At 46.4% G+C, this 15088-nt stretch overlaps 1 protein-coding gene across 1 annotated transcript in view; it reads left to right on the top strand.

The window, feature by feature from the left end:
- The window catches only part of BARX2 (BARX homeobox 2), a 36025-nt gene that overhangs the window by 15079 nt on the left and 5858 nt on the right, over positions 1-15088 (top strand). Inside the window, exon 2 of the mRNA XM_051638487.1 lies at positions 14538-14835. Coding sequence (XP_051494447.1) covers positions 14538-14835 — 298 coding nt within the window. The remainder of the gene's footprint in view (positions 1-14537; positions 14836-15088) is intronic.

A 15088-nucleotide genomic window follows, 5' to 3' on the forward strand; every position in this document is an offset into this window, starting at 1 on the left:
TGAAGGAAAGGAGCAGTTCATTACACACCTCTGCAAAGGGGTGTAAAATCCTTGGCTGGGAAATACAAGAGAAGCCCAAAGTAATATGGGCAGTCAGGACAGCAAATGTGTGTTTGACTGTGCTCTTCATGAGGATTCCTTACATAGAACCAAAATCTGTATTTTTTTTCCCAGCAGAGGGAAGTCAGTAGGAGGGAGGAGTTAAGATGGGTGTTAAGACAAAGCTGTGCTTATGACTTTGTAGGGTTTCAGCTCCTTCATTAGCAATTTTCATCCATCCTTTGTCCCTTTACTGGACTTTTTTTCATCCTGGCATGTCCTGCTGGTTTTTTGGTTTTTTTTTTTTATTTGCTCTTTCACTGTTTTCCTTCCTTTTTCTCTCCCTGAGCTCCTTCTTGCTGTCTCCCCTCTGCACAAACCGCATCTGCTGATGTTTGAGTTCAAGTCGAACTTTCGAACCCGTGACGTCAAGTTGGTTTGGAATTAGGCAGAACCAGTTTGCCCATCCCTCGTTGTAAAAGGGTTAATCCTCTAAACTATTGAGAGACAAGGGCAGGGAATTATGAAAGGAGCCCCTGTTTTATAAGCATTTGTATTGCCAGTGCTTGAATACCCGTAATAAGCAGGTTGCTTCTGTGATTAATGACTGCGTTTTACACGCTGACGATGGATGATGTGTCGTGTTGTAGAAGCCATTTATTTTTATTTGGTCTCCTCACCCAAGCAGTGCTGGCAGTGAGATGTTAACGGCTTGGTGGGAGTGTGTTTTATTCTCAGCACTTTAATGAAAGGTGACCCACAAAGAGGAGAACATAATTAAAGTGATCCTTTTTTTTTTTTTCACCTCTCGGTAATGAGTGCAAAGGCAACTTGTGTGGATTTTTGTTAGAATACAGAGTTTTTCCTTCTCTTTAGAGATTCTTCTTTTGTTCCCTCCAAATTGGAAAGGAGTAGAGATGTTTTGGCAAGTCTGAAACTTTATAACTTTGGAAGGGGCAAGCTATTCAAATGCCTTAAACTCAGTCTGCCTTTGTTTTATGAATTTATTTTTATGCACTAAAATAACTTGAAATCCTGAATTATTTTGAGCCAATTCTTGTATCAGATGATGTTTCCCATTTTGCTTCAGCTTCAGTTGCACTTTTCCTCCTCCACTAAGTCATTTTGTCACTTTTTGAAACCAGCTGCACGACTGTGTCTGTGTGTATTCAACCCTGCATCCATCTAACTTCAAGATTTTCATTGCTATGATTTAAAAGATTCCTGATAATAATTATACCGTTGCTGAGCAAAGCAAACCAAGTCAAACCAATCCCCTAAGTTTTCTGGACAGATTATCTAAAAACATGGACCCTATAGCAGGGATATAGCCCCTGTTTCAGAACTTAATTAAAACACTGGTGATGTAAAGAGCCTGGAAGTGCCAAAACTAAGATGAGTTTCACCCCAGCTGTGCCACATAAAGGAGGCTGGTGATGATTCTGCTGGAGAAATATAAAAAATATTCCCTGCACAATTATTTCTTTGTCACCATCGTGTAAAAATTGGCAGCCACCAGTGGTCTTTGGCAGAATCTCTTTCTTGGTTTAGAAGCCCTTTAGAACCAAAAGGTTAAAAAAGTGATTTTTGGTTTGAAAAACCACAGGCTGCATGTGTGGCTGTTATTGGAGGAGTTCCCATGGAAACAATGCCAGTTGCACAATAACAGGATACGTGCATTGCTTCAATATTAACATATATATTAATGGCACATTAAGGAATTTCGTAACTGGATGACACAAGGAGAGTTCTTAATGCAGTGCTCATGCAATCTATTAATGGGAAATGTCTTCAGCAAGCTGTGAGATAGTAACACCTCTGCCTCCCCTTGTGGCTGCCATTTGAATGCTCTCCAGACCATAGACCAGCTTCCTGTGGTAGGTGTCATGGTCCTAGTTTGGGGACAAGAGAAGTCCAGGGAGATCCAGGGACTTGGCTGGGATTGTGCATGAAGGCAGTGACAGGGCTGGAATCTCTGTACGTTATGTCCTCTTTCCCCAGAATCTACATTGAGCAGAACTTTGTCCTCTTGGTCCTCTCTGGGGCAGAGGAGAGTAAATGAAGTCGGTGGGAACGAGACAATATTCCCACCAGGCTGGAGTTGTTCCTGGTGCTAGCGGGAGCTGGACGCCCACACGTGTGTGGAGGGAAGAAAGGGCTGCATTGTTTTTTGTGGGTTGACTTTTGTGATTGGTATTTAAATGAGATTATGGAGACCCAGAGGTACCTGTGGAACACGGCGATGCTGCATTCCTCAGTGGCAGGTGCCAGAGGAGAGCTGGAGGTAAATAGATGTGCTGATGAAAACCAGAGATGGGTGATAACCAAAGCCCTCCAGACCTTAGGGTGAGGGACCATCTCCCATCTGCATCCCTAAATTAGAGAGTTTCTCGGGGCCTGTTGGTAGTTCTAGATTGGAGCTGTCAGAAACAGGTGACCTTTTAACATTTCTGTCCATTAGTTCACAATTAAAGCTGGTAGAATCTGAGCACTGTAGAAACCTCATTCAATTCCTTAGGATTAATTAGGGCCTGTCTCCACCCTAAATCTAATCTGTATTTGTCTGGAGGTGTGAAAACAATGTCTTCTTGGCTGATTTCGTATCAGAAGAGAAAAAAACAAACACCACACTGATGTCTGACATGAGTGAGGGCTCATATTTTTTGGAGATCAGGACAGCTGGAACTCACCAGTTGGAATTTCTGGTTTCTCTTTCTACCAGTGCTGTGGTGTGGGCAGCCTGGCAGCTGAGAAGACCTTGTCATTGCCTTTCTGATACAGAAGTGGTTACTTGCCTCCACAGTGGACATTTTTCTCATGGAACTGCTTAGCCTGGGTGGGTCCATTTTGACACTGCCCATCCTTGAGACATTTTTCAGCTTCCTTTTTGAAATTTGATTCATTCCGACAGGAGCAAAACTTGTTCTGTGCTACAGCTGAAAATAACAGCCCTCACCCACCCTGAAATGAGTGGGCTGGGTCTCAGCTACTATAAATCAGGCTGGTTTTGATGTTGGGGGCTGTGCAGGTCTGTACAGGTTGAAGATGTGGTGCAGGCCATACACCCTGTTGTAGGGAGCTGCTGTTTGGAGACCTCGAGGTCCTTCTCCATGAGCAACCGACTGTTCTGCTTCTGTCTGCTCCATTTCCTTGCTACAGACCAACCCTGTAGCTGCCCTCTGTGTTCTGCTGGTGTTTTCATACCTGGCTGTTCTCTGAGGTGAAAACACCCCTCAGTGCTGCAGTCTGACCTCCTCTTTCCGTGATGTCTGTAGCAGTGAATGCAGGTTTCCTTCTCCTCTCTCACTCCTGGGCCACAGGGCAGGGTAATTAAACGCAGATGTCAAAGCCAGTGGAGCATCAGTTCTCCTGGAGACTGGGGGTGTGGGAATCCGGCCTCCCCGGGTCCATATGGGATGGTCATGGCTGAAGGTCCAGGCAGTGATGGAGCTGAGGATTCTTGCAACATCTTCAGCTCGTGACTCACTTCACATCGTGTCCTGCTGAAGCCAGGGGAGCTGCTTTGGGTATGAAGTTGCCAGCACTGACTCTCAGCAATGTTGCACAATGGTTTGCCAGGGAAGGTTTCTGTAAACTGGAAATTCAGCTGAATTTTTTTCTCCTCATCCAAGAAGTGAAAGCTTAGCTGTCCTTGATTCACTCTGTTTGGGTTAAGATTTAATCCCTGGATATGCTGTTATTTGATGTGGAGGGAATAAAAATAGGCATGGCCTGTGCTGGTGGAAGCTGTGACATAGTCTTTGTCAATTTATTCACAGAATTACCTTGGTTGGAAATGACCTTGAGGATCATCAAGTCCAACTGTTTACCTAACACTGACAAGGCCTTAACTAAACCATATCCCTAAATACCACATCTATAGACTTAAATCCCTTCAGGGATGGTGACTCCACTGCCCTGGGAAGCCTGTTCCAATGCCTAATCACCCTTTGGGTGAAGAAATCCTTCCTAACATTCAATCTAAACCTCACCTGGTGCAACTTGAGGCCATTATCTCTCATCCTATCACTTGCAACTTCATTTGATTCAACCAAAATAATCCAGTTTGGAGGAAATCCTTATTCCAAAGTGCTCTAGATACTGATAACAAGGTTTCAGCTTCCTGGAATAATCCTGTGATGTGCATTATGCTCAGCTTTACTCCCTGCATGTGTCTCTCCTCCTTACCCCAGCCACAAGAACTGGGTAGAGATTGCTTAGCTAATTGGCAAACACAAAGGATAGACAGGCTGTGAACAAAACCTACTCGTGTATCATTTGCATCCTTCTAAATTGCATTGTTTGTGCAGCTGTTCAGCCAAATCGTCCAGAGAGTTTATTTTTGTCTGTAGAGGAAATAGAGATGAGTTTTCTCTCTGCTAGGGCAGATGCAAGATCAAAGAATCATATGTGCAGCTCAGAGAGACCAACCTCTCTGCTAAATGTGTCCTGATGGGGGCAAGATTATTAATAAAGCAACCCTTGAGATGATAAGCCACAATTAGAAGGGGCAAAGACTTTGCCAAGATGTGACATGTTGACACTGGTACTTGCTGAAGTCCCCCTTTCATGTCAGTGGGGAGGAAAAGAGGGGGGTGTCTTTGTATTTTAAACACTGATCTGCTGTTCTCCCGAGAAGAAAAAAGCATTTTCCAAAAGATTCATCAGGCAAAATCAACACACTCTAGTGTTTAGAAACAACTGAACTCCCTTTCTTCCCATGTGTCACTCACCTGAGGGATTTAGAGTCGAAGCAGGAAGAAGTAGTGATGTTGATGGCAGGTTTTTTGCTGGAGCTCACACCAGGGTGGGTTTGAGAGCCTTGAAGAGTGCTCTTGTGTGCACAGCTCGTCAGCTGGCCAGGGCTGGTGTTTGCTTATGGATGTTGTGACAATAATTAACAGAGCAGGAAGGGCTGATTGATGGATGCGTGTCTGGCATTATGCATTTGAACTTGGACAGAAACTGTGAAACCTCAAGAGAAGGCAGATTTATTTATCAAATATGTAAGGATGTAAGAATGGTCATAATGTGTCAGTCCAGAGTCCAGATAGACTCATAGCTTGGACAGTGGCCAGTAAGAGATACTCAGGGAGCAGTATAAAGAGCAGAACGTGACTTACCCTTCCATTAAGCTGTACCCTCTTGGCTCTGATCATCCCTTTCCAGATCTAAGTCCAAATCTTGCTCCTTGACCAGTGACACCATCTGGATAGAGAATTTGGTTTGACCTCCTGCTTTTCTCCCCAGTGTCCCAAGATGTCCAGTCATCTGGCTGTCATCAGTAAAGACAGAAACTTTTACAACACAAGCTTCGACACCTTGAGAGTTGTGTCATCTTGGTGCAGTGTTTCTCCTCCACCCCCAACAGACAAAGACTAGAGTCTGCCTGTAAATCCCTTCCTTGGAGTGATTTGATTTTGTAATCTTTTGGCTACTTTGCTAAATCTGAGTCCAAGGGCTGATGAGCTCTACAGTTGAGTCTTACCCTTGGTAATGGAGGAAACACTTGGCCGAAGTATTTAACACCACTTAGTTCAGAAGAAAGAGCTTCAAATTGAAGTTGGCTTAATGGAGCCCAAGTGTCCCTTGGTACAGCTGTGGTAACTGAGCTGGTGGCTTGTGTCCCAGGAACTTTCCTTCACTGCCTGAACCCTGTTGTTGATGGAGATGTGCTCGTGTTTATTTCTCTGGGACTAAAGTGGCCTGGTCTTAAAACTCCCTCAGAGTCTGAGCAGTAAGGGCTTGGAATGGGAGGTTCATGTCCAAACCCACCCTCCATTTGGAACTGTTTCCAGCTGAGATGGCCTTGGGCCCATATATCCCAACAGGCATATTAGGACAGATCTGCTTGGGTTCGGAGCACCTCCTTTCCCACCAATTAGGATTTAAAGGGATCATCTGCTAAAGATGAGGAATCCCAGACAGAATCACTTTTCTGTAGCCTCAGATGAAGAGCAGGACCTCTCTGATCCCTGCTCAGTTTGCCTGAAGAGTATGGACTTGAGTCAAGGGGGCTCCCTTCCAAAAGGCAGGTTGCTGTTGGGATAGATGAAGCAGAGTAATTCAAAAGAAAGAAGTGTTGCCTGTTCTTCTGATTCATGAAGCCAGAGTGCTATTACATTTGCTACAAAGGGCTTCTTGAATGCCAGCCAGATAGATTCTTTAAATGCTTCTTAAGAAAATCCTAATCTTCTTCCATATATAAATTTTCTTCTTCATTGAGGATCTGACAAGGTCTTGGCACACTCCCCTGTTTGACAGGCAGCCTGGAAGATAGGCCTCTGTGTGCAAGGGTAAGAGTCTAGAGCACCCAGATAATTCTTGCTTGTATCTTCTGGCAATTCAGAAGACAACCAGAGCTGAGCTCTGTGCTAACAGGAAACCAGGCAGAGTGAGTAGCCCCAGAACAGCAGCACAACCAGGTCTTCCCACTCCAGGTTCAATGTGCATTCTGATCCTCCCCTGACACATGGGTCTTGAACAAAGCCAGCTTCGTGTCAGGGGTCTCACCAGCCCTGCCAGAAGAACCCTGCTACCATCCTTCACGGAGACACTGGTGCTGTAGGTGAGTTTTGGATGGTGTTTGTAAGAGGGGTAATTGCCTCACATCCAGTCCTGCTTAAGATGGGGCATTAAACCTCTGCCAGTGCCAGCAGGGACTGAGGCAAGTTCTCATTCAAGGAGGCTCTCAGGCTCTTCATTTGTTCAAGACCAATTGCTTGCTGTGTTTACAGTGCTTCCAAACATGTAAAAAAGGCAGAATATGAATATCAAATGTCATTAGTAAGTAAGGAATAATTATCTTTTTGCTTAGTTTTTGTGAGGCCCTCCAGCCTGTGTGCCTCAGATGCATTCAAACTTATTAATTACTGTTATTATGTAGAGGTTATGCTGAGGCATTTTGTTGATAAATGGCTAAAGGGAACAGGCTTGGAACAGAAAACCTGGATCTCAGCTCCAAGCACAGAGAAAATTTCACATGTGGCTTTGAAACTGGGCTAAACTTAAGCCACAGATCTAAGTGCCCCACAGCTGGGGGAGCAGCAGCTGGAGCTTGTGTCTCACTCACCACTGGACAGGTCCCTGCATGATGAGAGGTGCTTTTAGCTGCAATGTGTTCTGTTCACTGTGGTAACAGTTAAGGTTTACAGACCTCAGGGGCTTTGTGTGCAACTCAAACTGCCAGGCTGGTGGGGTTCACTGAGTCGAAGTGGAAATAGAATGTGGTGTGGACTGTACCTGCACCTTGTGACTGAGGAGCAGGTAGATGTTACCCCAAGGAGCTTCACTGAGTGCTCTTTTGGAGAACCACCAGTGTCTCTTCATGCTCCAGCTCTGTGCTTGGATTTCAGGGTTGATTTTTCAAGGTTGACTGCTCTGTTTTGCCACAGCCTCTTTGACACTCATGATTCCCATGGAAAATTTGGCTCTGTGCATTTGTGCTGATTCTTGGGACTATTTTTGGAAGGTTTCAAAATGTCCCAGAAGTGCCCTTCACCTCTGCTCCTGTGCAGAAGCTTTGGCTCTTGCTTAGCTGCAACTGGGATCTACATGTAACCAAAGAAAAGGAGATAGTAGAGAAACAAATAACAAGAAAACAGACAAATCTCCCCTCCCCAACCAGTGCTAACTCAGTTAAGTGACTGAGCTCTTAGATGCTGAGACACAGGCAAAGAGGAGTAGCAATAAAGGGCATTTTCAAGCATTCCCACATCCAGAATTCCTATTTAATATGTAAAAGCCACAAAAAGATCTGATGATAGAGTTGAGCTGTGACACTTTTCAAGAGGGTGAGGATCACATGCAGGTTTTCCAGCTATTTCAGTGTTCAGAGAGGGATAAGCTCTGTAGGAGCTGGCAAGAATGAGAAGAGAATTGATGTCTGAAGGGGTTGATGCAAACGATTCCTGACAATTCATCTGTCACCACCTTTCTGGCCAAGCTTTGCTTGACAGGGAGACTAAAAACATTTAAGTCCATACTTAGGTACCACCTCTGGGCTCGTGGCTCAGTTGGCTCGTGCAGGGAAGAGCTTTGGGAAGAGTTTGTGGCTATGCCTGGACTTCCAGCCCATTAGGAGAGGATACAAGAGGAGGAGCTGGCTCTGGAAGACGTGTTGCAAGGGCTGCTGTGTGCAAATACTCCAGCTCATGGCTTGGAAACTGTCAAGCTGTCAACACACTGTTCACAACCTAATTAGCCCACCTCTCTCCAGGCCATAATTAGCTCAGGTGCAGTCATCCCCTGGCAGGGCTCTGCTGCACCCCTGGAGATGGCTGAGGGGTCTGGGCACAGCACTGTGCTGCAGAGCCTCAACATCCTCCAGGCCAGTTTTTTAACCTGGGATTCAAGAGTTTGTTATTGTCATCTAAAGAATCTGGAGCATCTCGGAAAGGACTGGATCTTGGGCTGTTTGCAAGGGTGCTGGGGGACCTGGTTATTTCCCTTCATCCCTTTCCTAAGCACTTGTTCCTAAGGGGAAATGGATTTGCCTGGTATGTGCACAGCCCATTGCTGTTCTTCTCTTTCCTTTTGCCTTTACATCCTCCCCAGTGGGCTTGGTGGAGCACAGCATTGATCTTGGGAAGGACCTGATGCAAACTGCCTTCTAATAATAATAATAAAGCAGAGCTTAAGGAAAACACAAATTGCAGATGAGTGCAATATTTTTTCCTATGCAGTGGCTGAAGTTCTTTGTGTGTCATTGGTTAGTAAAATGCAATTGCAGAGAAGTGAGGTACCTTGGTGTGGCAGTTCTGTGTCTGGGGGCTGCTCAGGGCCCGAGCTTGGTGCAAATGGAGCAGAGAAGGCTTAAATCCAATGTCAGCAAAAACAGATGGGGGAAGATCTAACCTGAAAGCAAGGATTGCTTTGCTGCCTTCAGCATGGTTTCTGAGGGACAAGAGAGATGGGTCCAGGTGCTGCATGCTGGCTGAGGAAGGTGAGCACGGGGAGGAGCTGTGCCAGGTTCTTCAGCTGGTCCTGGTGGGTACAAGGCAAAGGAGCCCACCCTGCCCTGAGAGCACGTCCTGTGTCCTGGTGTGCACAGTGGGTGTCTGGCTGTTGTCTTTCACCAATTGACTCCTGGGCTATGTTGAGTTTCTGGTTTGTATGAGGTCTATGCTCTGCTCTGGCTTGCCTGCAGTGCTCTGGAGGCTGGTGTCCAGCTGAGACCTGTGGGAATGGCATGGCTGGAGCATCTCAGCTTCTGGGGACCTGTGGTGGAAAAAGGAGGTAGAATGCCCTGTGTGTGGTTCAACTTAGGCTGAACATTCTTTCACCTTCTTTGCTTCACTCAGGGCTTGCTTCTTCCCTTCAGGAGGCTGCCTGCTCCTGCAGGAAAGTGAAGCTCTTTCCTAAATGAACTCAACTCCTTCTTGGTTCCCTTTTGTTTTGACACTCAGGAGACGGCAGATTTATAGACCTTCCTGAGTCGTAAGTTCATTTTCTTTTATTATTTACCTTTCACTGCAGCCCATTCTAAGTGAGATTTCATTCTGCCTCCGAGCAGGGCTGACCTGCCAAGAGGAGCTGATCCATAAATCTTTCCTTCCTTTTTCTTTCTTTCCAAAACAGAATTAGCTGAGTTTGCCTGGGAGGAAAACTGTTCTGCCGTTGCCGGCAGCCAAACAGTGCAATTAATTAGTGCTTTCCCTTTTCTCTTCCCTCTAGTCTGTGTCTGCTGGGGTTGAAAGCAAGCCAGGGAGAAGGGGGAGGGGAAAATGATTTGTTTGAAGCTTTGATTTTTAATTAAAACTTTAGCAAGGTGATTGGTGGTGTACCTACAGATCTAGTGGTCATAAGAAGTTTGATAGAAGCGTCCCAGCTGGTGAGTAGAGATGCCTTCAGGTTGGGCTGGTGAACAGCAAGTGCTCCCAGTTCCTCTTCGTGTAGCTGGAACCTGCATGGCTGGAGGCTTTGCTGCTTTACCCCGGTGTCCACACCTGGGTAAGAGGCAGTAAAAGGCTGAGGTGTTGTGGATTTACCCCTGGGGTATTGGCTTCTTGGGTAGTAAAAACAGACATTCCTGACTGAAACTTTCTGGAGAAAATGGGCTGATTCCCCTGTCCTTGGTGTCACTGCTGGAAAGCAACATGAGTGAGAAAAAAATACCTTTGGATACATTAGATCATTGTACATTTCTAGGACAAGCATTTTACATGTAATTAAGAAACAGGACCTAGGGTTCTTTTTGACCTGGATGGCTCCAGTTACCCAGTTGATGTTAAGGTGCTGTGGCCAGTGCAGTGTGTGAGGGGCAGAGCTGTTCTTCACTGCTCAGGGACTGCCAGCACAGCCTGGTATTTAATAGCAAAGCAAAATGTTTGCAGATCATTAGAAAACACTCTGCAGATCCAATGTCCTTTTTATTTTTAGCTCTGGGTTGGTTTGAGCAACTGAGTGGCCAGATGTTAGCTTTCTGGAGGTGGACAGAAAGAAGAGCTTTCTTGCTGCTTGAAATTGAGACTATTCAAATGCTTAAAAAATAACTACAGGAAAACTTCTGTTGCTTAAGCACCACTCCCTCAGTTGTGCATGGTATGAGGTATGGATTATATTAATACTTCCCAGCTATTTGAGAAGTATTCAGCAGCAAAATGAGCCTAGACTAGACTTTGGGGTGATTAAGAGTATTTTAGTAGATAAAAGAAGGACTTTTCTGCATAAAATCACATAGTAAGAGACTGCTGTTCCTATAAACAGCACTGAGAACTCCTGAGTCCTAAATCACTGGTACCTTTACCACCAGACTGTGCTGCCTCTCAATTGTCTTAGATGGAAACAATAAAACAGTTGAGGTGTGTAAAAAAAGTCCTCATTTTCTGGCTTATGTGGGCAGCTTGTTGGTTTTCAAGTGCAAAAGACCAGTGGGTCAGGATTGGAAAAGGTGCTTGGACAAAAAAGCAGGAAAGTGTGTGTTCAGCTGAAACTCTTCTGAAAGGCAGGTGGGGAAGGGGAAGAGCACTTCATTTCCATTCCTTCCCATGTTGGGAGACAGAGCATGTCACAACAGTGCTGAGCAGACAAGAGCTGCTTGCCAGCACTTAATTTGTTGAAGATTAAGAAATTATTCCATTCTTACAATAGCATGTCAGTCTAGAAATACCTTTGAACTCTGGGGGATGTGAAATTTAGATCTAGCCTCAGATTTCATGGTGTTTGGGAGCCAAGGCTTTATCAGGGTAGGGACTGTACGGGTGGTTTAAGGGGCGTCGTGTTAATCGTGTACCTAGAGACAACGCGCTGGCTCCACTTCAGCTGCCTTTGAACTCTGGGGTAACTAGTTCCAGAGCAGGACACTCAAGCTTTTTCCTTTGTGATCCTGAAGATAGTGCAATGTAGAGCCTGGCTATTTCTGGGTTGCTCTGCAGGGAGAGCTGACTGCTAAAGCGTTGACACCTCCAGCCAGCAACTTCCCTGCAGCCTGGAGCCCCACGTCTCTCTCTCCATGCTGTCCTTGCTCTGTGCCCTCACCATCCTGTGTCCTCATCAGGCTGAGGGCAGAAAGCTGAGAAGTCTTGTCTATGACTGGGCTGAACATCAGAAGATGCTTTCGTTATTTACAATGGTTTCTAAAAGCACTGTCCCAACTGTTGGTGTCAAACCATATGCAGAGGCTTCTCTTATGAGCACAAATGATAAACAAATACAGGACACTTGGTGTCAACACCCCACAAATCTGTTCACCACCTGGAGCTCGAAGCAGCTCAGCAGTTGCAAACCATTACATGCACTCAAGCACAACAGTGGGTTCAGAAGTGCCCGTAAGTAAAGAAGAGTCCTGACGTGAGCACCAAAAATAAGTGTGCTGAGCTTTGCTGAGCATGTGGCCAGGGCACAGCTGCTGGCTGCTGAGCATTTTGGAAAACGTGTCCCCTCATTCAGGTGCTCAGCACTTTGAAAATGTGGACCTGGACAATCCAAAGTCACCTGCTTCTCTTATAACCAACCACTGGTTTACCCTGAAAAAAACAGCCAAGGTCGCTCTGCCAATCCTGGAAGGAGGAAAGCAGTCCTTTTATTCCTGATCCTACCTGATAATTAGAAAAATGGCCTGAAGAGACTTTCCTCTGTTGGATGGAGGCAAATCTTAAGGTCTGGGAGCACTGTAGCTGGCCTCCTCCCACCCCAAGCAGTCCCACATGCTGCTACCCTGCTCTACAGGGCAAGCAAATATCCCAGTGCTCTGATATCAAATACCTTTTGCTGGGCTCCCTTGAAGAGAGTCCCTCATAACAATGCTTTTGTCCAGGAGTTTCAGTCACTTGGAGCCTCACAGGGGTTTCTGAACTCTGCTGATTTATTATCTCTTCATAATCTTGTGGTTTCTGGAGAGCCCTGCTGGAAATACAGAGGGGTACAAGGTTAAAGGTATTGATGTAACCAGTGATCTGGTGCCAAAAGCCACCCATGTGCAAGGACAGGAGAGGGGTTTCTGGCTGTGAGATAAGGCTCAGAGAATGAACCAGCTGGGGAGCAGGAGCTCAGTGATGGGAATGCCTGACCCAGGGTTCCTCAAAGGGCTCTTGCAATGGAGGTGGCCTTCAAGAAGGGAAGAGGGGCTCACTTTTTTTGTTAAAATTTGACTGAAACTGCTGTTCCATTGGTGGGTTGACACTGCTTTTGCTGTCCTGTGATGGCAACTGGGCTGGGTATTGGGGAGGAGGATACAGCCTGTGGGAGTGGGATCTGGGTTATCTTCTGTGTAGTTGGCTGGTGTCAGTGGGTGCATAAGTATCAGTGAGGGGAGAGTTAGTAGAGGAAAGCAAAGGACAGTGTTCTCTGTCCTAATTTATAATCTTTGAACAGCCCCTGAGGTTGTAAATCAAGGCAGAATTTCTGCCAGATTACTTGGTGATGCTGTAGATCAGCATGGTCTTTAGCTGAAAAAAATCCACAGGAAGAGAAGGTAGATAACACTTTGCACAAGCTACATGTTGATGTGGCAGTTCTGATCTCATCTCTCAAGTATTGCCTTGGACATTTAAGTGGAATAATTTAAATGTATGGAAAAAAATCATTTTTAGTGTTGCAGAGTTGTGGAGGAGAAATAAGGCTCAAGTCCCAGTCTGTAGCCACAGTCTTGCTTTAAATTCCCAATCTGTTGGGATTTACAGTGTTATGGCTATAGTTTTCCAAGCTCTGTAGGTGGCTGTTTTCTGCACAACTGGTTGTGAAGGGAAGTGATGATCAAGAAGCTGCAGGATTCTGTGATGTACCCTGAGCCCTGGGACCTGAGTTGTGCCATCACAGCCCTTGGCCCAGGGGAGGAGGGTAAGGAACACAGGTCATCAGCAGGCCAGGCTGGCAGCTCCTTTCTTTCCCTCTGATGAGTTATTCACTGAAATAGACTCACTGAGGTCTGTAGATCATTATTTTCATTAGTGGTGATTCATAGGAAGAGTTTCACAATCAGACCTGCTGGTGTAATGTGTTCCTTTCCACAGCACCTCTTATCTGCAGATCTCAGGATACTTTATGTACATTAAACTTCAGTCCATGTTTTACCACCAGTGAAGCAGGGAAGGAGGGTTGTTTCCATTTTGCAAATGAGGTAAACTGAGGCATGGAGCAACAGAGTGACTTGCCCAAGACTCTGCAGTTTGGTTGCAAAGCTCTCTAGGGTGCTGTCTTGCAACAAGTATACATTTCCCTTACATGGCCCCATTTCTCTGCTGGAATTTTAAAGAAACGTTTGATTTCCTGGGGCTAAGGCTGAGCAGAAATCTGTCTATAGCTATAAATCCAGAGGTCTGATGTGAATCAGAACTTCCTCTAGTGTTTGGGAATGCTTAGATTTGTCATCCCAGACTGGCCCTGACCTGAAAGGATTGGAGCAGAACTGCTGATTTGTTTTTTAGGGCTGGTATCAACTGGTTGGTGTAAGATGTAGAGTTAAGAGTCAGAGAAGAAGTCTGCTTCCCACCTGTTCATCCTTAGCTGCCAGTAAACAGGGTCAGTATAGACAGCAGAGGATGAAAGTGTGATTCATCTGACTCAGTTACCTGCTAGAGGGTGGGATCAACTGTGACTTGAACTCCGTTCTGTGTCGCCTTTAAAGGGAGAGGAGGTGACGCTGTGACAGGAGCCCTGTCCTGTGGCTGTAGAGAAGCAGAGTCGCATGAATGGGGACAAATCTCATCGTTAGCTCCGTTTAATCTCTTGTGAATCTCCTGTGGTAATGAGGCAGATTGATTCCGTGGTGTGTGTTGTAATAGCTGCTTTAAAAAAATAATAGAACAGGCATTGGAAACGCAGACCTTCCCTTCCCTGGGCTGGGGAAATGCACTTCATCAAGACTTGCAGCCAAGGAAACGCCATCTGGGAGAAGGAGCAGGTGCAGAGAGGGGAACTGACTTGCTCATGGTCATTGAACAAGGGAATGGCAGAGCTGGAAGGGTTTCCCTCTCTCTCTCCTCCCTCCAGTGCTCCCATTGCTTAACCATATTGCCACCAGACTGGCCTTCACCCTCCTCTGCTTCCTTCCCTGCCAGGGTCCCCTTCTCTGAGGGCCTATCCTCTCATCTCCGTCATCACCAGGCAGCCCTCCGTGGTCCCTCACCTGGTCCCAGCTGCCTCCAGCTCCCGTGTGCTGCCAGCCCAGAGCTCCCCGGGGACCGGCGGCTCCGAGGCTCCGGCCGGCGAGGCTCAGGCCAGCAGCGAGTCCGAGGCGGAGCAGCCGGCGCCGCGCCTGAAGAAGCCGCGCAGGAGCAGGACCATCTTCACAGAGCTCCAGCTGATGGGCTTGGAGAAGAAATTCCAGAAGCAGAAGTACCTCTCTACGCCTGACAGGTAGGTCATAGAATCCCAGACTGGTTTGGGTTGGAAGGGACCTCAAAGATCATCTAGTCCCAACCCCCTGCATGGGCAGGGACACCTCCCACCAGCCCAGGCTGCTCCAAGCCCCATCCAACCTGCCCTTCAACACTGCCAGGGATGGGGCAGCCACAGCTTCCCTGGGCAACCTGGGCCAGGCTCTCACCACCCTCACAAGAAGGAACTTCTTCCTAATGCCCAACCTGAATCTCCCCTCTTTAAGCTTCAA

This window comes from Apus apus, chromosome 22, assembly GCF_020740795.1.
Source record: "Apus apus isolate bApuApu2 chromosome 22, bApuApu2.pri.cur, whole genome shotgun sequence".
Lineage (NCBI taxonomy): Eukaryota > Metazoa > Chordata > Aves > Apodiformes > Apodidae > Apus > Apus apus.